The sequence below is a fragment of the Cydia amplana genome, chromosome 8 (genome assembly GCF_948474715.1).
Source record: "Cydia amplana chromosome 8, ilCydAmpl1.1, whole genome shotgun sequence".
Taxonomy (NCBI): domain Eukaryota; kingdom Metazoa; phylum Arthropoda; class Insecta; order Lepidoptera; family Tortricidae; genus Cydia; species Cydia amplana.
Window position 1 is genome coordinate 15,327,111 of NC_086076.1, and position 26,116 is coordinate 15,353,226.

The 26,116-nt window shown below is 35.6% G+C and overlaps 3 protein-coding genes across 4 annotated transcripts; all 3 read left to right on the forward strand.

Moving 5' to 3' along the window:
* Positions 1–10,276: 10,276 nt before the first annotated feature.
* LOC134650305 (larval cuticle protein 1-like) lies at positions 10,277–25,588 on the forward strand. Of its 2 annotated transcripts, none has more exons than XM_063505264.1 (3): positions 10,277–10,351; positions 24,580–24,698; positions 25,281–25,588. In XM_063505264.1, exons 1-3 carry the CDS (start codon positions 10,343–10,345, stop codon positions 25,492–25,494), a joined length of 342 nt encoding a protein of 113 aa, XP_063361334.1. In that variant the 5' UTR covers positions 10,277–10,342; the 3' UTR covers positions 25,495–25,588. The 2 variants fall into 2 exon arrangements, with proteins under 2 accessions (XP_063361334.1, XP_063361335.1); XM_063505265.1 differs by lacking the exon at positions 10,277–10,351 and adding an exon at positions 23,557–23,631.
* Positions 10,715–11,743, forward strand: LOC134650587 (larval cuticle protein 1-like; the record flags this gene model as incomplete). The annotated part of the gene is made up of 2 exons (XM_063505541.1): positions 10,715–10,836; positions 11,334–11,743. Coding segments are annotated over 2 exons (333 nt in total), but the record flags the coding sequence as incomplete, so codon positions are not given.
* On the forward strand, positions 17,466–19,437 carry LOC134650313 (larval cuticle protein 1-like). The gene is made up of 3 exons (XM_063505273.1): positions 17,466–17,535; positions 18,305–18,423; positions 19,054–19,437. Exons 1-3 carry the CDS (start codon positions 17,527–17,529, stop codon positions 19,256–19,258), a joined length of 333 nt encoding a protein of 110 aa, XP_063361343.1. The 5' UTR covers positions 17,466–17,526; the 3' UTR covers positions 19,259–19,437.
* Positions 25,589–26,116: the final 528 nt, after the last annotated feature.

The following is a 26,116-nucleotide window of genomic DNA, read 5'->3' on the forward strand; positions in this document are numbered from 1 at the left end:
TATGCCAACAAACTACAAACAAAATATACAGCCAACGAGAAACCAATTTGTGTCGTTCTTTATAGTTCGTTTTTTTAGCATTAGAAAGAACTTGCAAGAAGGTAAGCGATCTTGACATGTCTTAATTGAAAAACGCTTTTTAAAAATCAAAAACTATTACTTATGAAAGCAGAAGAATATAAATGATCGTATTAGATTCATAATTGTTACATATTTGCCGTAACTTATTTTTATTAAAATGTGTTTTTCAATTAAAAGACACATCAAGATTGTTTACCTTATTTCTAATGCTAAAAAAAACGAACTATAGCTTCTTACTATGGTGGAAAACAGCCGGCCTAGCCAAGGTGACAATCGCTTTAACGAAACGCTTTGTGCCTCTCTATCACTCCAGTTTAGTGCGACAGTGACAGTTGCGTTTCGATCGCTACGGAGCCTAAGCGTTTGGCATGTTGGCTACGTGGCCAGGTCGAGCAATCTTTAAAGTCTATTTTTTTATTCCGTAGACTGAAATGACAGTTAATTGTATGAACATGAAATGTCATTTCATACTATTAACTGTCATTTCAGTCTACCGAATAAAAAAATAGGCTTTAGTGAGTGACTCGTATTATTGATTTGTAACTATAAAATGTGCACTGTACTAAAATAAAACATACTTAATTTCATATCGTCTGCCAGTATATTTTGCCAAAATAGTAAGTTTTAATTTCTAATAATTCTAATTATAATTTCTCAATAAGGGTGTCAGGGTGTCACCAACTCACCATACCTATCGACGTCGAATCCGCCATACAATTCTGACCTCTCTGCCCACCTCATAAGAATCATGTGACAATGACAACCCTTGGGCCAAAAAGTTATATGGGTTCCGTACCAAAAAGGTAAAACAGGAACCCTTATGGCGAGACTGTGTCTGTCTGTCACAACGCTAAATATATGTGTGCTAGTTGTGATTTGGAAATGTAACTAAGGAATATGCGATCTTTTGAGCTAAAAACTAGTACCTAATATTTATTTATATATAAAGTGCCGATGTGTTTTGTTTTCACTTTCTGTTCAAATAAAATAATGTGTTTTTGTATCCGTTGTTTAACTTTTATCTTCGAGAAATGAATCTGCGATCTAATACCGTACACGTACAAACAGCATAGATCGAAGCTGTTGTGAATTACACGTCGCACAATTCGCACGTGTATCGTACGTTTTACAGTACATATGGCCCTGTAAATTTTTGACATAGGCACGTAAAGTGCTATTATGTATACTTACTGTAAAATAATTTAAAAAGAAAAAGATTTTAAAATGCTCTCCTGTAAGATTCTGCCTGTCTGTAAGCTTACGTTAAAATTTAGTATTCGAAGGCAATAAATTGTTTAGGCACAGACAGACAAGTATAAAGTGGCAGGTAGTGATATGATTATTCATATCACCACCTGCCACTTTATACTTGTCTGTCTGTGCCTTGACAATTTATTGCCTTCGTTTGAAACTATAATTATAAATGGTAAAATAACAGAAGACTAATAATTTGTTCGTAGTAATCATAACCTTGGGGATTCGGATAGTTAAATAGGTATTGATTTTGAAGACACACGAAACGGACACTATATAAAAAACCGGACAAGTGCGAGTCGGACTCGCCCACCGAGGGTTCCGTACTTTTTAGTATTTGTTGTTATAGCAGCAACAGAAATACATCATCTGTGAAAATATCAACAGTCTATCTATCACGGTTCATGAGATGCAGCCTGGTGACAAACAGACGGACTGGACCCTTTGGGTACGGAACCCTAAATCATACATAAAAAATATACGCGTCGACTTGAGAACCTCCTCCGTTTTTTTCGTCGGTTAAAAAAGTATAGCCAAGTCTATTCTGGTAGTTGCAAATCACTTCGAAATGTCAGGTCAGGTAATTCTAATGGAACAAATATTTTTTATTTATTTTCACTTAAGGAGATGACCCTGGAATAAAAAGTCCTCTTCACCCTAAAACTTCCACGGCGGCGTCATAAAGGATTTCTGGGTTTCACTTTCGGCATTGTTAGGGTTCCGTAGCCAAATGGCAAAAAACGGAACCCTTATAGATTCGTCATGTCTGTCTGTCTGTCCGTCTGTCCGTCTGTCCGTCTGTCCGTCTGTCCGTCTGTCCGTCTGTCCGTCTGTCCGTCCGTATGTCACAGCCACTTTTCTCCGAAACTATAAGAACTATACTGTTGAAACTTGGTAAGTAGATGTATTCTGTGAACCGCATTAAGATTTTCACACAAAAATAGAAAAAAAACAATAAATTTTTGGGGTTCCCCATACTTCGAACTGAAACTCAAAATTTTTTTTTTCATCAAACCCATACGTGTGGGGTATCTATGGATAGGTCTTCAAAAATGATATTGAGGTTTCTAATATCATTTTTTTCTAAACTGAATAGTTTGCGCGAGAGACACTTCCAAAGTGGTAAAATGTGTGTCCCCCCCCCTGTAACTTCTAAAATAAGAGAATGATAAAACTAAAAAAAATATATGATGTACATTACCATGTAAACTTCCACCGAAAATTAGTTTGAACGAGATCTAGTAAGTAGTTTTTTTTTATACGTCATAAATCGCCTAAATACGGAACCCTTCATGGGCGAGTCCGACTCGCACTTGGCCGCTTTTTTTCTTTCAGAGCGATTATTTCGAAAATATTATGTTTATCACAAAATGGTTGTTAAAGACCCATATTCGTTTTGAAAGAGCTATTCATCGAGACTCCACAGTCCACACTACAGGATTAGGGGTCATCCATTAATTACGTCACACGAATTTCTAGGTTTTTTGACCCCTCCCCCCTCCTTGTCACACTTGGTCACATTTGGCAAACCCCTCCCCCTAGTGTGACATCAAATTTTTTCTACGAAATCGCCAAATCGAATTAAGTAAGGACCTAAGTATTATTAATATTTTATCAAAATATTTTTGACGATATAAATATTAGTAATTTTATAATCCAAAACTTCTTAGGAAAGAAAATTAAACGAATAAAAAAGATTATCGTTTTAAAAACTTGTTATTTAAATGTACAGCGAATAAAATAATTTAAATAAATTTTCGGTTACTGATGAAGTTAAAGTGACGTCACAAAGTTTGTGTCTCCCCCCTACCCCATATCACAATATGTCACATTTTCTTGACCCCCTCCCTCCCCCTAAACGTGTGATGTAATTAATGGATGACCCCTTAAAGCGAAAAAAAATCACCCCCACTTTTCGTGTGGAGCAATCCTATTTTTTTATTTAATATATGCTAAATTTCAGTTTTCTAGCACTAACGATCACGGAGCAAAGCCGCGGGCGGAGAGACAGACGGACATGGCAAAACTATAAGGGTTCCTAGTTGACTACGGAACCCTAAAAAAGCTTGAGGGCTTGGCAAGCTCTACTAGAAATACTATTAAGTCACAATAGGTACTTTTATTATATTGGAAGTCCCCCGGCTTGACAACAAGGGAATAATTATTCATAAAAAGTACGATTCGCAGACATGTAAATAAGATTTTTAATAGTTTAGATAAATATAGTAGGTATCTATTCACGTAGGTCATGCTTAGGTCGCATACCAATTCGACTAAATGATTTGGCATTTAAAAAGTTATCATTAAATAATGCAGTCAAGCAGGTGCATCAGGCGATCTTAGTATGTTAAGGGTAAGATAACACACCTTAATTATTAATTTGGTAAGCAATACTATACATATTACTAAGAAAACCAATAATAGTTATTTGTACAACAAGAGATCAAAGTTTGATATTTCTTCGAGTGCTTATTTTGAGTCCCGTGCAAGCGAAAGATTCTATAATAGATTCACGAGCGTAGCGAGTGAATCTAATTTAGAATCTTGAGCGTAGTAAGGGACTCAAAAGCGCACGAGATGTAAATAACTTTGATCTCGTGTAGTACACAACATTTTTCACCTCAGCAGTGAGAACATATTAGAGAACCCGAAAAATGTATTCCTTCTTCATCACTTACCTCTATTCACTCATGTTTTCTTAAGATATACCAACAATTAAATTTTCACCTCAGCAGCTCGAACAAGGGTACTTTGCTACTTAAAAACAGTGAGCAAAATCGCATTTTGCTCACTGAGTGAGCAAAGTCGCATTTTGCTCATTTTGTCTCACTCAGTGAGCAAAATGCGATTTTGCTCACTGTTTTTAAGTAGCAAAGTACCCTTGTTCGAGCTGCTGAGGTGAAAAATGTTTTTCTACACGACATTAATGGTTGTATAAAGACATATACCAAACTAGATATAATCGCATACTGTTCACTATAGGCTCACGATTCAACTAAAATCTCTTCATTACGAAACGCTTTAGTGAACTATATTGAATTTGACCAATCACGTGTCGCCGCGGTCGAGAGGACAAAAGCAAGCGATTGAACAAAAGACATCGACGAGCTTCGTTTTAGTAGTTTTTTTATTATTATTGAAGTTGTAGGATAGTAGAAAAAGTATTCGTTTAGTTGACTCTGAAAAAGTACTGTATACAATAGAGATATAATCAAGCTTTTTAATCTCGTACCTCACTAATTATGCCACTCGGCAAGATTCGTGGCTTAACCACAATACTCGACTGAAAAGCTCTAATTATATCACGATTGTATAAAATACTATCATGCTTTGTATACCTGTGCTTGTATGGAACATACCTACAAGTGACCTTAAGCCTTTCGCATATGAAAAATAACTTACCATTTTTTTATTCTCTGTCATTGCAACGATTGCGGAACTGGAATTTGACGCAATACTTGCTGTAAGTTATTTTTTACCTTTGTATTATGTCAAGTGCTGAAACCAAATCTTTTAATTAAGGAGCATAAACCTTTTGATTTACCATTGTCAGCGGCGTTACGAAATTGTACGGCCACCGCCAAACCTAATAAGCGGTGTCGCGGGAAAAAATCGTGTTGAAATGCTTCCATACTAACGAAAAGAGACCTAACTGCAAAAGGCCTTTACATCCTATAACTTCAAATTTGTAGTAAAAAAACGTTAATAATGTAGTAAGTGCCGCCACCATAAAGCACCTTTTGGTTCAAACAGCAGCAACACAAATGATGTGGGCACATAACTCAATGACATGTTTAATTAGACGAACTTAAAAAAACAGTCGCATCACAAACATAGGCCGCTGACGTAATCTCTGTGCCTAAATACCTATGTTGTAAAAAGTGGCCATGAATTGCTAATTTCTTAAAATAAAGAATATCTCGACCTTTATAATATAACTTTTATTTTGCTTGCTTACGAACGACTAGTTTTTAGTTTTTAGGGTATCGTAGAGAGAACCGGAAACCATAGGTACCTACTGTCTGCGATGGCATGATGCTGACCTTTAAGATTGAACTTCGACCCTGGTTTACCTGAGAAGGTTATAATATTACATAAATTATTAATGTAATATATCACTTTGTCACCGTGTACCTAAAAAAAATAATTATATATTGGTCAGTCAGTATCAAAAGTAACGGATGAAACGGATCGGCTACGCGTCCAAAGTATCTGCCATTCTATTATAACTTAACAAAAATAAATATGTCTCTATAGGTACCTATAGTTCGTTTTTTTAGCATTACAAAAAGACTACGCGAACTTGACGTGTCTTTTAATTGAAAAACGCTTTTTAAAAATCAGTAAACTATATATATTACTTATGAAAGCAAAAGAATGTAAATACTTAATCGTGTATGATTCATAATTGTTACATATTTGCCGTGACTTATTTTTCAAAGGTGTTTTTCAATAAAAATACACGTCAAGATTGTTTAGCTTTATTATAATGCTAAAAAAACGAACTATACTCGTAACTATAGAACAATTAAACTGACAGATACTTTTGAACGCGAACTGTAGAGATATATCTCCATTTGGAAAAGTGTTCCATGGAAGCAGAATTTAGCGCGTTGTTTAATAGGCTACTAAACTTAATTAATAATTAATTAATATAATATATGTGATGTTTGAATTAATAATTATTTAAGTTGTATATGTATTAATTTATTGTTTTTGTGTTTTTGTCAATTTATTTGTGTTGTATGTTATAACTTATAAGGATACCCTGGCCGAAATAAAAGTATGTTAATTTTAATTTAATTTAAACTAACGATACCTATTTAATTGACTGCTGCGTGTAATTATTTGACTGTTTTCTCACAGGTGTGTGATTTGACCGTAAACTTTAAACGTTCGGTACCGATTAGCGGTGACCTGGCATTTGTTGCTCGTGACGCTCGCTCGCAGATTTCACTATGCAAATACGTATGTCGGTAAAAATATAAAAGACTTAATTTCCAGAAACGCAGCGTCCAAAACCAGAAATATAATTAAACTGATTATTTTCTAGTTACTTATTTCTTATGAACCTAACTTCATAGGCGTATTACAAACATGTATTACGCCTATGAACTTGATATTAGGTTCATTTTTCAAAGTAGAGTAAGAACTTATTTAATTTTTAAGCTAGGTCACGTACGCTTAACTATATCCAACCCATAGGGGTTGGCAACCCATATGGAAGGCTGTCCGAGGTTCCTCCTTGGGATCGTTAATGCCGATCAAATGGGCAAGGAACGCGTCAGCTCTACTATGCCCAGTGACCTCAATGTTAGCCTGTAGTCGGACATCACACTGTCCATCAATCATAAACTAAGAGTAGTCGTGGTCGTGGTACTCGTGGTGTTCTAGTGAACGTACGAGTACCTACACTACCTACAGCTATGAATAGAGCTGTATTCGACACTCACCTAGTTTTTAATGAAGCCGACATATAGGTTCCAACTTGTGTTACCTTGCTTGTATCGTACATCATACACTTAAGGGCAATAAAACTGTTAGTCAAACTTTAAAACTTAAAAAAAAAATTACACCTGAGGGAACTTTAGTACGCATATTAACAATTTTAATGATATAGACTAACGAGCAGACGTATCGCCTGACGGTAAGCAATTATCGTCGCCCATGGTCACCCGCAACATCAGAGGGGTTTTAAATGCGTTAACGGCTTTTAAGATTGGAGTACCTACGCTCTTAAAGGTTTGAAGGTCGTATAGTTCATTACAAAGTTTGTTAAAGGAACGGTCCACGCTTATTGCAAAATTTGCTGATGATTTATTTACCTATACTTCGGGGTCTACATAATTCTGCATGAATATTCAATTAATTATATATTGGGAGTCAGACACAGAGATCCCCTTCGGACCATTAATCTATTAAATAAAATATTGTATCGTAAATATATTAAGTAGCTACACCTCATAAAAAAGCGGCCAAGTGTGAGTCGGACTCGCCCATGAAGGGTTCCGTATTTAGGGGATTTTGACGTATTAAAAAAAACTACTTACTAGATTTCGTTCAAACCAATTTTCGGTGGAAGTTTGCATGGTAATGTACATCATATATTTTTTTTAGTTTTATCATTCTCTTATTTTAGAAGTTACAGGGGGGGACACACATTTTATCACTTTGGAAGTGTCTCTCGCGCAAACTATTCAGTTTAGAAAAAAATGATATTAGAAACCTCAATATCATTTTTAGAGACCTATCCATAGATACCCCACACGTATGGGTTTGATGAAAAAAAAAATTGAGTTTCAGTTCTAAGTATGGGGAACCCCCAAAAATTATTGTTTTTTTTCTATTTTTGTATGAAAATCTTAATGCGGTTCACAGAATACATCTACTTACCAAGTTTCAACAGTATAGTTCTTATAGTTTCGGAGAAAAGTGGCTGTAACATACGGACGGACAGACAGACGGACAGACAGACAGATAGACAGACAGACAGACAGACATGACGAATCCATAAGGGTTCCGTTTTTTGCCATTTGGCTACGGAACCCTAAAAACACACGAGAACCTGTTCATGGTATCATCCGAATATTAACACGTGTAAAAAAACAAAATTCCTTTTCTTTCAACTTGTTAAATAATTTGAAATTACATAGGTGACTTTGTCTCTAAAATCACATCAGCGATGGATTTAAATATCGTCGAATGTTTAATTGGCTTTATTTTATTTGCTTACAAATGTTAAGTAGGTATTAGGTATTCAGTTATAACATTCCGTCTCAATACTTAAGGGAAAGCGCTCTCTATTGTCTAAAGAATTTTCCATTGTTTACTATTTACTTATCGATTTTTTTTAATTCTAAATTTTATTGAATTTAATATCTTTTTATTATGTTTTTTTTTATGTAAATGTAAGTTGACACGTAAAAGTGCCCTAGTGGCCTATTTGCTGAATAATCGTATACAAGTTATTTTTTGTTAGTTACTTATACTGGTCATTTTCCTCAAGTCAACAGTCGAGCTTGCAAAACAATTAATAAATTTGATATGGGTATAAATAAACCAGACTCATCATCTCCTCTTAACCATGATATTATCAAAGTTCAAAGTTATGCTACTTGATATTTGAAGACTGACGTTCAATTTTTTAATTATATGATTGATTTGTCAACAAATCGGTCGTTCGGTTTTGATTTATGTTTGATGGATGAGCATGAGTTCATAATATGAAGATTAGTTCTGTACCAAATAAATGTTTAACTTATACTACTTATATCATTGTATTCGATTCGATAACACATATGGATGCAAGCCGTTTTTAACCCACGAAGAATGTTGAGTTTTACTGCGTTACAGGTTAGGTATATTGTAACTGTATATGATTGTACGAGTAGAGTAGGTACTATAAATGCAATCCGGAGTTGTTAGTACCTGGATGCTGTACCAATGGATGGTATAGAAGTAATTACGCGATGGTTCGTAATAAAAACCGTCAAACTTGAATATTTGTTACAGGGTCCAATACGTAGCAGCAAGTGTCTAAATTACAACAACAATCTAGCTGTCAACTATTTAAGACATACAGATACTAATTACTGCTAACGTAGAGTCTGTGCGGAAAGAGAACAGTCGTGGAATGTATGGGGCCCAACATTGCCAATATGGAGGCCAACATTCCACGGCTCTTCTCTTTCCGAACAGACTGTATAAATCGTGTTTTTTTTTTAATTTAAATCCGGCAGGAAGGGCCATATTAGGTACAAATACCTTACGGACTAGGTAACATACATACTTGTACATTTAAAATAATGTAACTATGGTTGTGTGGTATGGTTATGGTTGGTTGGTTGGTATGGTTGGTGGTTATGGTTGGTTTGTTGGTATGGTTGTATGGTTGTATGGGTAGGTTTCCGCAATTCGCCGACAGGCGCCTATTTTGCGTGACGAAATCTGTAGGTAAGATTATTAAAGCCCAAAGGATCGCGAGCAGGGTCTCAAAATTGCTGCACCCAAACTTGCACTTGTAAATTGGTGATGGTTTGTGCAGGACAGTTTTGTAAATGCCTTTGGTCAGCATTTGACGTTTATATGCTCCAAATAGATAAAATTTATAACATCATTTTTCTTGACACTTTGTTTAATTTCTTCGCTTAAACAAATGAAAGAGTTGAAAGAGAAATCCCCAACTCTGCGGTTTATAATGACTTATTGTGGGAATTCTTGACATTGAAATGCCTATCGCGTCTATGAGAAATGCTCGCAGTTACTCAATTTTGTGTTCTAAATTCGTTTAGCGAATTATGCAAACAAAATTGAATTTTATTTAGATTTATGCGATAAATATCAATTATTATATAATCTTGGCTTATTTATTAATGGAGGGAATGACACTATCTACCTATGTACGTTGAAAAATTATCAAAATATTTGTTGATGATTTGTTTACTAAAGTTGTATTCCTTAATTAATAGTTTAATCACAGCCTTAAAAATATGAATAAATCATAATTGTATATGCTCAAACGGAGAGGTAGGTAGGTATTCACGCGTTCAGGAAACACCACCCGTGCACCCTTGACCCAATACCCTTTTGTCGTATTTCATATTAAGTGACAAATTATAAAGTAAATAGTTGTGAATAAAACCTTCAAATAGCTGCTAAACACATACGCACACATAGGAGTGTCGAGTAGGTAGGTACGTACTATGATGGCATACAAACCTGCTCAAATGTCATTCGTTTACTAGCGCGATATTGAACCGTGTCACGATATTCTCAAAGTTGTATTTAGAATGTATTGGTTCCCCAAAATTTGATCATAGTTCTGTGATGTACAAGTTGACCGAATCCGGGTAGCCGGTATTGAGCGCCTGAGCGGGCTTGTTTGCACCGTTTTGACATTTAGTGCTTTATTTTGCTAGGAGAAATGTATAAAAGATTTTGTCGCCAGAGCTTAGCCATCAGTCGCTCATTAGTTTTCGTCGAACAAAAGTCCAAAAAATCCTCAAAAATGAAACTGGTGGGTTATCAAATTATTCTTTAAATTAAAATGACGAGTGAAATTCAGTTCTCTAATTAATCTTTAGTTTCCCTTAAAAATCTTATGTTTTATTTTTTGTGTCAATTTGTTAAGTGCCTAGTAACTTATTTAATTTTAGTTTTGTGTCCTTATCAGAACATTAGGGTTTACGTTACCATATCGTAATTCCGAAATAAAAAAAATATAAAATTTGGAAATATTGTGCAAATAAGAAACAAAATTAGGGGCTTTGATATAATAGCATTGTCTAGAAAGAACAGCCGAAGCCAGCGTACCTGGAATAAGTGTGAATTTAATTGTTACAATGATGTATTACAATTAATATAATGTACGTATGTACGTTTGCAGGTCGTATTCGTCGCCGCCCTCGTGGCCGTCGCCCTCGCCGCGCCCGCGGAGCCAGAGCCCGTCAAAATTCTTCGTTCCGAATTCGACCAGCAGCCAGAGGGTGGATACAGTTACGCGTAAGTTTACGCGTAAAACCGAAGTTTGACAGCGATTCAGGGTCGAATCATGATATCCCTTTCTAACTTATGGCACTATCCCTTTCGGCTATTTAGGGTTGTCGAGATTCAAGCCATTATCTGTGGTCGTGCACTCAAAGGGACGTCAAGTTGTGTCAACCCTAATAATTGCTCGGAGCAATGCTAAGCCGAACGGAGCCGAGTTTGCGCGTAGTCAGGAGTGTATCCCCACTGATCCTATTTAATGTGTCCGTTTCATGTACTTTTATAAATAGAAATAAATCATGACAGCTGGTTGCGGCACTGCATCTAAGGAATTTGTAAAATATTTTTCGGTTAGCTGAATTTTGTCTAGATGTTGATACCTACTTTGTTACATTTAAAGTGCCCTAAGTGAATTTATTACAATTAAATAGTTCTGAATCCTAACTTATTCTATAGCCTTAAATCGAAATTTAGATTTCCTTTAAACGTTTTTTTTTTTTTTTATATTTCAGTATTGAAACTGAAGATGGCGTCAAAAAGGAGGAGGTTGGTGAGATTAAGAGCGTGAATGACGAAGAGAACAAACCCCACAACGTTGTAATCGTCCGCGGTTCCTACAGCTACACCGACAAGGAGGGAACACCCCACACCCTTACTTACGTCGCCGACGAAAACGGCTTCCAGCCTCTGAGCGAAGACATCCCCAAGGCGCCCCAGGCTTAAGATCTCGACATGAACGACAGTGAAACCGTGCCATGAACTCTAGTTAGCTAAGCCATAACATCGTCGGGACGCGAGCGCGGCATCCGCTTCGCAATACCCAGTTACTCTTTGTTAGTTTGATGCCGACTGCCATTTTTTTGCGTTTATGCTATTTTTTGTTGACATGTACTGTGATTATATTTGATTAAAAAAAACAAAATATATTTTAATTTAACGAAGCAGAACCCCAGTATAAATTGACTTTTTGTTGGTATAGAAATAGAAGAAAATGCACGCTGCCTACGCAGTAAGATATTTCATGCCATTTCCATACTAGTTTTAGTTAGCTTGAATGTATATCACCTGTTTAGTCCTCAAGATTGATCATGGAATAAAAGTGCTACTCGTACTTGACACGTGGACTGTAGCAACTAGTTCTCGTAGCTAGGTCCAGTTTAATACAATACAAAAAGTACCTAGGTACTAACTACCTACACTTAAACTACTACTATAGTAGATAATACCACTAACAATTATAACATTGCAATGATATTTTGAAGCAAATATCGATTGCATGTTTCCTGGACACAATTTTTGTCATATTATAGGCAATAATTTTTAACACTGATTTAAACTTTCACGATTTTTACACATTATTAAATTGTACAACGGGACTTAATCGCGTATCTAAGTTTTAACATTTACCTCCGACGTTTCGAGGACGGCGTTGTCCCCGTGGTCTCGGAGAAGACGTGGTCTTAGATACGCTATTAAGTCCCGTTGTACAATTTAATAATAATTTTTAAGTTCTTTGTTTACGAGCAGGTGTGAGCTTGTGCTACAAAATTATTAAGCATTAAGATTTTAATTTAGGAACTAGAACCTAGGTCCCTTCAAGATTTTTCCTAAATTTATCTATGAGTTTCCTGGACAGAGGAAAACGGTATTTTGACGTTCGTGGAACCGAATATAAAACGTAGAGGCCCATTCAAGAATTTCATGAAATGTAGGTTGTGCAATGAACGGATGCTGCCTCTGACCGTATAATGTGTGGTATAATGAGACACACGCAGAGTTAAGCATCAAAAGCAAATTCACTACGCGCAAAGTATCGGGATGAGCGCGGGTTTCGGGAAGCAAGCAAGCTCCGCATTTTTAGATTTTATTGACATATAGGTAGGTACATATGTATGTTAGTCTGTAAGGTATGGGCCTTGTTGCCTGATTTAAATTTCATAAATTCAATAAAATAGGTAGATATTTTTTGGTAATTTAGTGAGTATTATTTCTGGTTTTATATTTTTATGTTTGTAAATATATTGACACCTTAACACCCCTTTTTAGGTTTAAAAGGGCCAATAACAATAAATTGCAAAAAATAAACAAAACAAAAATATTATAGCACAATTAAAGGCACTTATAAGTAAAGGTACCCAGGTTGTACAGTTTATATATTATCTAACAATATTGAATGAAACTCGTTTGTTTTGATCAAATTCGAATTTTATTTAAATTCGGACACTTTTTATTTATTTTGCGAGAGGCCAATTTTTTTATCACATACACAAATATGTTTATTTCGTGCCCGACAGTTAAGGAAAAAACCGGCCAAGTGCGAGTCGGACTCGCGCACGGAGGGTTCCGCACCACCAACAAAAAATATAGCAAAAAAATCGTGTTTGTTGTATGGGAGCCCCCCTTAAATATTTATTTTATTTTATTTTTAGTATTTGTTGTTATAGCGGCAATAGAGATACATCATTTGTGAAAATTTCAACTGTCTAGCTATCGCGGTTCATGAGTACAGCCTGGTGACAGACGGACGGACGGACGGACAGCGGAGTCTTAGTAATAGGGTCCCGTTTTTTACCCTTTGGGTACGGAACCCTAAAAAGAGCTTTATTTTTGGTAGTGTCTCTTATGGCCGAAACCGGTCTCGATGCAGTTTTGAACTAGGTACCTATACCTACCAAAATTGTGAACATTTATTAGTTATTACACTAATGTTGTTAACTTTGGCACAGCAAACAAAAATTTGAACCATATTTGCATGACCTATTTACTACTATTAAGACATTTCTTAGCATATATGATATCAACAAGATATGCCTCATACAACATAATACACGATGTTTAAAATTATCTAAGCGTGACACAACTCTCATACTTGTGCCCATTACAAATAGGGTAGTTTGGAAAGGTCTGGTTTTCCTAAGGCCCTATCGCAGGTGTCGGCAAATTTCTGAGAAGACACTAACCACAGCTCGCAGTAGAAATCTTAGGAATTTCAAAGAGTCGTAAATCGTTAATGTTGTTTTCAATCAATCAATCAATCATTTATTTATTTCTTGAATATGGTGCAATAAAGATGTAATAAAACAATTTCTGAACAGCACATCCTGCCTGAATAGGCATAGAAAATTCAGTATTATAATATTATTATTTTCCTAGGGCTATAGTTACTCTTAAGTGTTAATCTCTTGAGTGAGTTGAAGAGCCTGCGACCCTTAATTATCGTAAAGAACTTGGAGCCTAGCCATGCTAGCAATCGTATATCGACAAACGCGTGACGAAAAGAAAAATGGGGTTGGCAACTGTCAAAGGTTTGCATAGATGGCGCCATCATAGATTGCCCCTTTTTCTATGAGATTTGGCTAATTAAACTACACCGCCATAAAATACTACGAGATAATCGATGTCGAGATTTCTCACTTGTAATAAAATTACTTAAAACTTTCGCGTTTTGAACACATTAACTCACATTTAAAGGGCTGGCATCCAGGGCATTAAACAAGTAACCGTCAAAAATATTTTTTGATACACACTTTTATTGTCGACAGTACTTAGCATGTCTGTCAAAGTACGTCTCAAGACCTTTCAAATGAGCCTAAACTCAATGTGTTTATGTGTTCCCATCGAAGAGTTCCTTTGGCTACCTTCTCACTGCATCATAAGATCAGCCCTATGTTACCATATTATTGCATTGTCATCGGAAATACGGAAGTATGCCAAATTTTAGCTCAATGAGACACCTGGAAGTGGTTCAAATTTAAGTTACAACATTTGAAGCACCATCATATATACAAAGGGATATACGCAGTCTAGGGATTGACAGGGCAAACTATGATGGCGCTATCTGCTAAATTTTCCTTTCTTTGCTTTCCATACATTATTGAAGTTTCGATTGACGATTGTCATCTTGGCTAGGCCCCCCGGCGAGCTAGAGCTCGGGCGACCGGATAGAGAAATTCGAAGGTGAGTTTCAAGGAGGTGGGAGGACGGAATGCCTTATATTCTTAATAGTTTTCACCGGAATTGAATAGTTAAATATTTGTACCTACTCGTAATGTAGATAATAAATCCTAAAAAAAAACACTAAAACACTAACACTAGTGTTTCCTTAACACTTTTGCGCAACGTGTATAGATATCGCGATATAAGCCTTAACTACGCTTTACGTGAGAAGAAAACTTTGCTAATTACTATGTATACATATTTTCTAGAATACCCTTAGGAGCAATGTTAAGAGTCACTTCCTATTGAAATTTTCATACATAGTGGCTCATTTTTAATCTTGATAAATTTAGATTTAAGTAAACTAAGCAAATGATTAATAAAATTTTGCTGGGTAAGTTACTACTTAAAGGGTCTAGCCGCAATCCTATAGTGAAACTGCCCCTGGCTGAAGTGTATTATACCTTTCTTAGGTGCGTTTATTTGTCTTATTATAAGATATCGTTTTACCAAATTTCAAGGCTAGAATCCTCTTGGTTTGGCTAAAATTTTTTTTTTAAATAGTTTTTATTTTTTTGTAGCTAAACTAGCGGTTCGATTGTTTTGAAATTTGGATGTTAATTGCATCTAATATTAGTATATTTCCAAAAAAAAATCAATGTTGTAACTTGTTTATAAAGGCTTAAAAAATATTTTTAATTTTTTAAACTCTTTTTTTAATACTTGTGAGATAGCGACAACCTCAATTTTTTGTTATTTAATGCAGAATATACTATTGCATAAAGTATATTATTTGTAAAAAAATCCATTTGGAGCAGCAAGGTAAAAATGTCTTACTAATGCATACAGGCCGTCCTTCTTACGCACTTTAGGGTGGTTCACGTTTGTATGGGAAGAATTCAAACTCTAGCTAGAAGAAGCGGTAACCCCTTATTTGGTTACACTTATTATGCTGATAATGTACACCAAGTGTTTTAACTTTATCTCAACTACAAGAGGGTGCTCAACCACTTTGAAAATTTTCAACGTTGTATGAAATACAAAATTTTTTTTTTTTTTTAGATTTATATATAAGTAGTCGTTATCACATTATTTGTAAATGTGATTTATACTAATGTAGAATTTTTCATAAGTTATTAAATAAAAAAATATATTTCTTTTTTAAGAATGTTTCAGGTGAATTAAAAAAAAAACTTGAAATATTATGAAAAAAATAAATAAATATATTTTTTTATTTAATAACTTATATATCACATTTACAAATAATGTGAAAACAACTACTTATATAAAAATCTTTAAAAAAAAGTTTATTTAGTTTTGGATTTCATACAACGTTGAAAATTTTCAAAGTGGTTGAACACCCCCTTGTAGTTGAGATAAAGTTACAACAAAACTTGGTGTACATTATCAGCATAATAAGTGTAACCAAATAAGGGGGTGCCGCTTCTTCTAGCTAGAGTTTGAATTTTTCCCATACAAACATGAACCACCCTAAAGTACGTAAGAAGGACGGCCTGTATGCATTAGTGGATTTTTTTACAAAAAATATATTTTATGCAATAGTATATTCTGCATTAAATAACAAAAAATTGAGGTTGTCGCTATCTCACAAGTATTAAAAAAAAAGTTTAATTTTTTTTTAAATATTTATTTAAGCCTTTATAAACAAGTTAAAACCTTGATTTTTTTTTTGAAAATATACTAATATTATATATTAACCAAATTTCAAAACAATCGAATTACTAGTTTAGCTACAAAAAAATAAAAATGATTTTAATTTTTTTTTTAGCTAAACCAAGGGGATTCTAGCCTTGAAATTTGGTAAAACGATATCTTATATAGCTGGTCAACCAAATCTTGTCAGTAAAAAAAGGCGCGAAATTTAAATTTTCTATGGGACGATATCCCTTCGCGCCTACATTTTTCAAATTTGCCGCCTTTTTCTACTGTCAAGATCTGGTTGACCAAGTATAATAAGACAAATAAACGCACCTAAGAAAGGTATACACTTCAGCCAGGGGCAGTTTCACTATAGGATTGCGGCTAGACCCTTTCGTTCTACAAATTGTTTAGAGAAATAAACAGTTCAAATACAGTTTTCTTGCACATGCCAGGAAAATTAGTTATGTGTAACGTTAGAAAAATAAGTTAGGAAGCCTAGTTTTATTCTAAGCTGGAGATTGAAGTCGCTGGAAATAACCACTTAAATTATGTCAAAACTATATTTATTTAATTTTATTGTATGGTAGGACAGACATTATAGTTGTGATCGCGCAAGCTTTTATCCCCATATTTAAGATAGAGGACTCTCGATTTTGAAAACGAAACGTTTTTGTGTGTTACTGTTTAGTTATTATTGCACAATTGCTCTTATATCTTATTTTGCCAACTTTATAATAACATATAGGTATGTATTGTAGCTCCGTCAGAGGTTAGTTAAATCTATGTTAGTCTGTAAGGTATTGGTAATATGGGCCTTGTTGCCTGATTTAAATTTTTAAATAAAATAAATAAACTTTAATTTAGAACGCTAGTATTAACTGGTTTCCCGAAATACGTTTATGGTTCGATGATAAATAGACAAGCTCGTACCTACTGATCATCGATGACGGAATCCGGGTAGCCGGTATTTTATATTTGCGTCTGACATTTGACATTGAGTGCGTTAGATTGTAGGGAGAAATGTATAAAAGATTTCGTCACGAGCGTTTAGGCATCAGTTGCTCATCAGTTTCTTATCGAATAGACGTAAAATAAACATTATCAAAAATGAAACTGGTGAGTTATTATATATTATACAGAAAAAATATATTTTAGCATTAGTGAAGTGTGTTTAAAGTTATGCAGTGTAGTTATAAAAATACAAGAAATATTAGACTTTCCGAAATTATAAAAAGCAATTAAAAAATTGTCTTTGTTCATCCAGACTAGTTATCAAAGATTTACTGATTAATATAACTGATAAACATAAACTCAAACAGTTTCCATGTAACAAGCGCCAGGCGCCCGTTTCATAAAGCCTTTTAAAAGCATAAAACTATTTTGAGTGTCTTTTATTAAAATAAGTTCTTACAAATAACAATTTGCAGCATCGATAACAAGTGCAAAATAGGCTAAACATTTTTATATTGTTGATTGCAATTTGGAAGACATTATTTTATTCATATTTTGTAAAATATAGATAATTAACTTGTAATCATAATACAATGATTGGTCTTCATAACCGTAGCAGTTTACAGGGTCGATTTTAACTTGTTTTTATTAGGTACCTATTTATCGAGTTATTATGTAAATTGATTTCGACATAGAATTATTAAAATAGATGTAAAACAAAAAACCTCTTCATCTTAAGATCGGATATAAAATCTGACCTCGCTAACTTTGCACAAACTTGGCAGTTAATAAGAATGCATACATATCCCTATAAGCTCAATCCTTGAGTATGGAACACTATGCTATGAGGATCCAAGAATGTATTCTCAAATGTTTTTTCTACAAAATATCTGGAGTTTTCTATGATTATGATGTATTTATTATTTGTGTGCAGATTGTACTAGTCGTTGCCGCCCTCGTGGCCGTCGCCCTCGCCGCACCCGCGGAAAAAGAACCCACCAAAATTCTTCGTTCCGAATTCGAACAGCAGCCTGAAGGCGGATACAATTACGCGTAAGTCTAAATTTCCTTAAGACAGTGTCCATATCATTTAATATTGTAAATATTAATCTTGATACATTTTAGGGTGGTAAAACAGTGGTTATACATAATAAGTTTTATACTTTTACGTTACTCAAAGATACCTTTGAGTACCGTAATAGTACATTACATACCTAGGGAGGTGAATTCGTGAATGCTCCAGATCGCAGGTGTTTGTGTATATAAATATGCGATCTGGGGCTTTACGAATTACCGCCCGTGGTTTGTCTTAAGTTTTACGTTTTGCCTTGGCCAGGAAGTGAGATTTTCTCCTCGCGTAGCGTAACATAACTTTTCCCACCGCGTCACAGTTAAGTAAAATCGAAATAATTTAAAAGTAGTTACAGATACACTGTCTGAAGAAAGTGTGTTATTTCGTATCCTAGCTTCTTTCTTTTAAATCATCTGTGGTGGTACGAGTATAGTAATCGGGAAAATTATTCTTAAGCATCTTAGGAATGTGTTACTGAGGAGGAAGAAGAAAAAGGGTTGACTTCATTGACAATTTGGATTTCTCGCCTTTATCTACTGACAAATGTGTTTGCCAGAAGTCAGTAGAAATTCTGGATACCCATAATTTATTGACCTTTTCTACTATTTCAGTTACGAAACTGAAGACGGCATCAAAAAGGACGAGAACGGTGAGCTTAAAACCGTCAATGACGAGGAGAACAAACCCCACGATGTTGTTGTGATGCGCGGCTCGTACAGCTACACCGACGCAGAGGGCAAACCCCACAGCGTTACCTACTACGCCGACGAGACCGGCTTCCACGCTGAAAGCGAAGACATCCCCAAGGCCGCCTAGGCTCTCAACGGTCAACCCTGACCATCAGTCAAACCGTGCCACGAACATTAGTTACCTAGTTAAGTCAACTTTATGGGGACGCGAGCGCGGCATCCGCTACGCATTTCCCTAGTTTTTTTTTATTATTTTGATGCTCACTGCCATATTTTTTACGTTTATACTGTTTTTGTTGACTTGTAGTAGTTGACTGTAAATAAATTTGATTGAAAGGATAAAAGTATATTTTAATTTAACGACGTCTTTTCCCAGGGTAAATGAGTTAAATGACTCGTAATTGTATCAATCAATAAAGGAATTCAGAGCGTCAGTAGTAATATTTACTAGGGGTAACTTGAAACTACTAGGTATACTACAATTTAATTAGTCTGCCCGCTACTCCTCAAGTTTAAAGACACTTTCCCCCGCTACCTACCTTACTACCTTAATATTTTCATCCCATAGTAAATTACAATTAAATCCATGTATTTATTCCTTTTTTGCGTGCGTCCGGAACATATCACCTACATTTTTACAAATTATAACAAATATTAGTAAGTTATGATTATGACTCTTATTTATCAAAATAATTAAAGGAAGGTATCTAGATACATTTTAAACTAAACTAAAATATCTCTAAATTATGCTGTAGGCTACAAAATGTAGGTATTAAAACAAATCGAAATACTTTAAAACTAATATGGAAGAGTGATAATAATAATAATAATATAAGATAAGAGAGACACAAAGCGATTCGATGGCGAAGCGCAGGCGATCGTCACCTTGGCTAGGCCGCCTGGAGCTCCAGATCGTGCGGGACGATAACAAGCGCCCCGACGGGATGTCGTTAATCCCCTGGAGGATGGGCCGTCCGCTGGTGTGGGACGCTACCTGTGCCGACCGACACGCTGGGGCGTCTTACATTTCAGCGACTAGCTGATATGCCGGGGCGGCGGCGGACGTCCGAGAACGATTCAAGGCCGACAAATATAGCTGTCCGACACGAGTAGCTGTTGGCGTCGAGACACTCGGGCCGTGGGGCAAAGGTGCACGTGGGCTCAACAGGGGACCCTCGCGCCGGCAGATTTCTTGTGCAAAGACTCGCTATCGCGATACAGCGCGGGTATGCTGTCTGGGTGATGGGCACCTTGCCGAGAGGCCAAGGGTTGGAGTGTAGTTTTTGGTAATTTTTTGAGTTACGTTTATTAAGTAGTTATAATTATTTAATTATAATAAAAGTTTATTATCATAAATATATGGTACTTAGGTACTATGTCCAACCGGCAACGTTTAGACTTTAGGTACGTTCGGTATACCTAAACAGGGTATTTTGTAATACACTATTATTTATTCTGTGGCCTGGCGTCAGCCTTTAACTAGTATTAAATGGTAATTCTTAATTGAACGTGGCACGATGTAGGTACTTAATGCTTCGTCCGATAAATTTGTTTTGATGGAATACATTAAAATTATTAATAAATAGGTAAATCATATTTTACGAGTGTAAGACAACATAAATAAATAATTTAAAATAAGCAATAGAAATATAAACCTCAAGGTACTACCTATCCCCTCATGTCCCCGATGTTTTTGTTTAGAACCTAGAAATAATAAATAAAATTAAATAAGTTAGCTGAGAATCCCACTCAGGAAAGTACAGTAGTTCAGAATGAAAGAACCGTATTAAGTATGAAAGTACCTACGAGAAGAACTGGTATGAATGTGAAAAATATACTCCCATAATGTTGGATGTAGAAGTAAAAAAAAAACCGGCCGAGTGCAAGTCGGACTCGCGTTCCAAGGGTTCCGTAAATTAGGTGCGAACTATTTTGTGTATTTTTTTCAAAATTTTAGAACCAGTAGTATCTTAGATAAAGGGGGGGAATGGTAATTTTTTGGCTAATTTCATAAATAACTTGAGCTTTTCATTTGATATATAACACGTTATAGCTTGAAAAACTTTATTTTTTAACTTTCTCATTTACCCCCCTAAAGTGGCCCCCATGTTTAAAATTCATTTGTTTACGTTACATGTCCATCTTTGGGTCACTAATTTACGTATGTGAACCAAATTTCAATTAATATAACAAATTCTAATTCTAATATATTTTGAGCAAATTAAGATTGACGAATTTTAATTATAACTAGAAATAAAATAAAAAACAAACTACCTATAAAATTAATTAATTTCAACTTTATTTAGTCCAGTAGTTTCCGAGAAAATAGGCTATGACAGACGGACAGACAGACAGACGCACGAGTGATCCTATAAGTGTTCTGTTTTTTTTCTTTTGAGGTACGGAACCCTTAAAAAAAGAAATCATGGTCATATTAGTAATTATAATTACCTACTGTTAAAGTGTACCATCTATTTCTGTTTTTATGAGTTTCTGATATTTCGGTACCTACTTTTTGTTGCTAATGCCGTATGGTAGAAGAGCCGACTGCAAATTTTCCGACTTGATACCGCGAATCCGAATTTGATAGTCTGCCACGGCGGAACTTGCTGAAAGTATCTACGAAAAAAAAGGCTACTTCCGGTGCGAAAAAAGGGGAATGATTGAATCCATCTGATACCGAACATTATAGATGGCAGCAGTTAGAAATTTACATGCAGACATAGAAAAGCGACATCTTCCGTATTTTTTTTGCCGGAAGTGCTTGGCAGACGCTCTCAAAGGTGACCATCGGGACCCCTAAATTAACCCATCTGATAAGTACTGGCCATGAAACCAATTCTAGTCGGTAGGTATGAACCCTCATTTCAGGAATATATAAGGTGCTCGACGCAGTCCCAGTACATGTCATCGTGAAACTTAAGTCATTGTCAATAGAGGTGACAGCATGGTGCCATCTATTGGACATTAGCATGTCGAGCACTAGTACGTTTACCTTAAGTCTGCCAAGGCCTTTCCTGCCGAAACACCTTGGGTGGAATTGGTTTCATGGTGGTATCAGATGGGTTAATTTAGGGGTCCCGATGGTCACCTTTGAGAGCGTTTGCCAAGCACTTCCGTCCAAAAAAATACTGACAGATTTTACTGATTTTAGGTTATCGGTCTTTTGCCGTTTTATTCTGGTACAGTCAGCAGTAATAGTTGCTAAGCGGGCGAGGTGTTCAAAATGATCTTGACGCGACTTTATTGTTAAGAGAATAAGAGCGCGTCAAGGTCATTTTTAACACCTCGCCCGCTTAGCAACTTCTGCTGCTGACTGTACCGTTACAGTTCGATACGTTTTCAATTGGTACCTTTAATTTAGGTAACCGGTCTTTTGCAGGTTTTCAGTAGAGTAGGTAAATATATGTAATTAAATATAAACATGTATTATAAATAATTTATTAAAATAAATAAATAAATATAAATAAATAAATAATTGACTAAGCCCCACGGTAAGCTCAAGAAAGCTTGTGTTGTGGGTACTCAGACAACGATATATATAATATACAAATACTTAAATACATAGAAAACAACCATGACTCAGGAAACCATAAACATAATAACATTACATTACAATAAATAGTAACCCAAAATTAAAACTATGTACCTACAAAACTAAAACTAATACCTAAAAATAATTAAAATAACGAGGGTGACCTAGCCCAATATGTAGGTCCCTGGAATATATATTTACATTATGTAGAGTCGTTGAATTCTATAAAATAATGAATAAGTACATGAATTTCGAAAGAACGTTATACGCGACTTTAAACGGTGTGCCACTTAACGATTGCACAAAAATTTACCCTCAGTTAATCAGCACGATATTTACCCTGGGATTTAAATGAAGTGCATTATGTATATGCCTATTTATTTAAACACATATTATACAATAAATATAAATAATACTTTATTCCAAAACATGCCGAGCAAAAGTAAATTAAAAACTTAAAATAAAATTCACCATTGTAGGTCTAATAAAGGCACTAAAAACTAATTACAAACGAAATAGTAGTAGGATTATTTAGGAATTTATTGTCACTCACGACCAACTCACGACACAATCCCGAAAAGGCGCCGCGCCGACTCAGCATGTGCTGCAGCATTGCTGCCGCGGGGTTGGTATTCTGCCAGGACCTAGCAGTGTGAGTGCAAACCCACTATGTGACAAATTAGTCCAAAGTTCAACGGCAAGCACAGGGATTAGTACAAAGTTGAATGTCAAGTACATTTTCCCGAAATGTCATCATAGTTCGATGATTTACAGCCGGCCATCGATGACGAAATACGGATAGCCAGTGTTGAGTAGGTAAATATGTTTCGTAGACATATGACATTGAGTACGTTAGATTGCAGGGAGAAATGTATAAAAGATTTCATCACGAGTGCTTAGGCATCAGTTGCTCATCGGTTCTCCATCGAACAGTCGTAAACTAAACATTATCAAAAATGAAACTGGTGGGTTTTAACATAATTTTGTGATAAATAGAGTTTAAATATAGTGATGTGTGCTAAAATGCAGTGTGGTTAAAAATACAGCTATGATCTAGCTTCCCAACAAGCAATTAAGGAACTTAGGTTAATTTATTCGTCGCCTGGGTTAACAAGGAGTAACTCCATTATCATCATCATAACCAGCCTACCAACATTGAGCCTACATTATGCATGTGGGCACATTCGTTCCATTTCTGGGACAGGCCTCATTGTACAGCAAGTAGCAACTTGGTAATATTAACTGTTTCGGTGCGATGGCACGACAGGCGCGTCATCAATGTTTTTAATATGTGGCGTATGACACGTTAGGCGTGCCATCATATTCTAGGGTATAGTAAGGCGCGCCTGTCGTGTCATGAAATAATTGTTCGCCGCCACAGAAAAAAGTTTTCGAAAATGGAACACGGAACGAAACGGTTAATAACCAAACAGTTCAGGGGATGTCGCAAAAATTAAAATTTGCTAATCGTATATCTACTACTTTACGGCCTACTTACATAATCGATAGCAGCAAATAGAAGAATGAAGTAGATCGTAAACTAAAATAATGTTTTTATCGTTTAAAAATTATTTTAAACTGACAAAAATTTGGCAAGCACCATATTTAAGGAAAAAATAAATAGAAAGATAAGGTAAACGTACTGGTGCTCGACGCGGTCCCAGTACATGTCATCTTGAAACTTAAGTAATTGTCAATAGAGGTGACAGCAGGGTGTCATCTATTGGGCATTAGCATGTCGAGTACTAGTACGTTTACCTTAGATCCAATGTAACATTGTATTCTTAACACATTCGCTGCGGCATTGGGTCGATTCGGTACGCTTAATTACGTTTAATATAAAGATAGTCACATACAAAACAGCTTTAGATTTTTTACTACTCGTTTTATAATACAGTGTATGTTATGTACAGATTGTTCTCGCCGTCGCCGCCCTCGTGGCCGTCGCCCTCGCCGCGCCCGCGGAACAGGAGCCGCCCAAAATCCTTCGTTCGGACTTTGAGGTCCAGCCTAACGGTGGATATGCTTACGCGTATGTACAATTTATCGTTATCCATTGAATTGACTTATTTTTTTGTACAGCTATTTTTCATTCCAAGTATATCTAGTCTCTAATCTATGATTAAAAAAGTAGACAATTATACAGTGTGTAAGTCAAATACGGGCAATAAATTAAACCAGATATAGAATTTACCCGTCTTATCATTAATTAAGATGTTTTTTTAAGTTACACTTAATTATGACCCCGTGATTAATTTTTTCCACATGTACCGAGCAGCAATGTACTGTAAACATTAAGAAACAAGATGATAATGACATTACGAGATACGAGCTTTTCATAGTAACTGCCAACAAGCGTTGACAGTTACTTTAAAAAGCTCGTATCCCGTAACGTGTGTGGTGTATTACATTGCGGGCCGAATTATTTTGTATGGTTATAATTTTCAATGCATTTCTAAGTAAAATCTATCTCAATATACTTTTTAGGTCCTATGCTAACCACCGTTTAAATATTCGCCCGTATTGGATTTACACACTGTATAGTATCTACCTTTTAAATTATTAACTGAAAGAGACATTCTGATAAAAAAATAATTCATCTTAATCCTTCCAGTTACGAAACCGAAGATGGCATCAAAAAGGACGAGAACGGTGAGCTTAAAACCGTCAATGACGAAGAGAACAAACCCCAGGAAGTTGTAGTGGTGCGCGGCTCGTACAGCTACACCGACGCAGAGGGCAAACCCCACAGTGTCACCTACTACGCCGACGAGACCGGCTTCCACGCTGAAAGCGAAGACATCCCCAAGGCACCAGCCCAGGCCTAAGCTTTCGACGTAGACAACCAAACTCTAGTTACCTTGAGCCTGTTCTGATTTCAATGTCTTGTTCTGAAACTGTTATGTATTACACCTTTCTCCTGTCAAATCTATAAAAATTTCAGAACAGAAAATTTAAATCAGAATCGGGCTCCTAGTCAAGAAATAACATCGTTGGGACTCGTTTTTCCAATTGTTCTGTTATTTTGATGCTCACTGCCATGTTTTTTTTACGTTTATACTATTTTTTTGTTGTAATGTACTGTAAATAAAAAAATTGTTTATGAAAAAACAAATATATTTTAATTTAACGAAGTCTAACCCTAATGTTGACTGACTAAACGACTCTTGATATAAATATTTATAACATTTTAATAGTAGGTATACATAATTCAATTTTATTAATGTCATAATATTTTCGTTTGTTGTTCTATTTATGTGCTGGAACCGGTAATATCCTAAATTAACGTTGAAATATTATAAATTGTTTGATGTTTGATGTGTCACATGAAACACGGGGTCGCGGCAAACCTCGACGGCGATGGCGAGATGACCTTGACGCCTTTGACAGGAACTGGTGGGAGACGGGTCAAGACTGGGATACGTGGAAAGGGAGGAGGGAGGCCTTTGC

Excerpts from the sequence above, each read along its gene's own strand:
- LOC134650305 (XM_063505264.1), top strand. Across the intron at positions 24,699-25,280 it reads AACGGTGGATATGCTTACGC|TTACGAAACCGAAGATGGCA; the intron begins GTATGTACAATT and ends TAATCCTTCCAG.
- LOC134650313 (XM_063505273.1), top strand. Across the intron at positions 18,424-19,053 it reads GAAGGCGGATACAATTACGC|TTACGAAACTGAAGACGGCA; the intron begins GTAAGTCTAAAT and ends CTACTATTTCAG.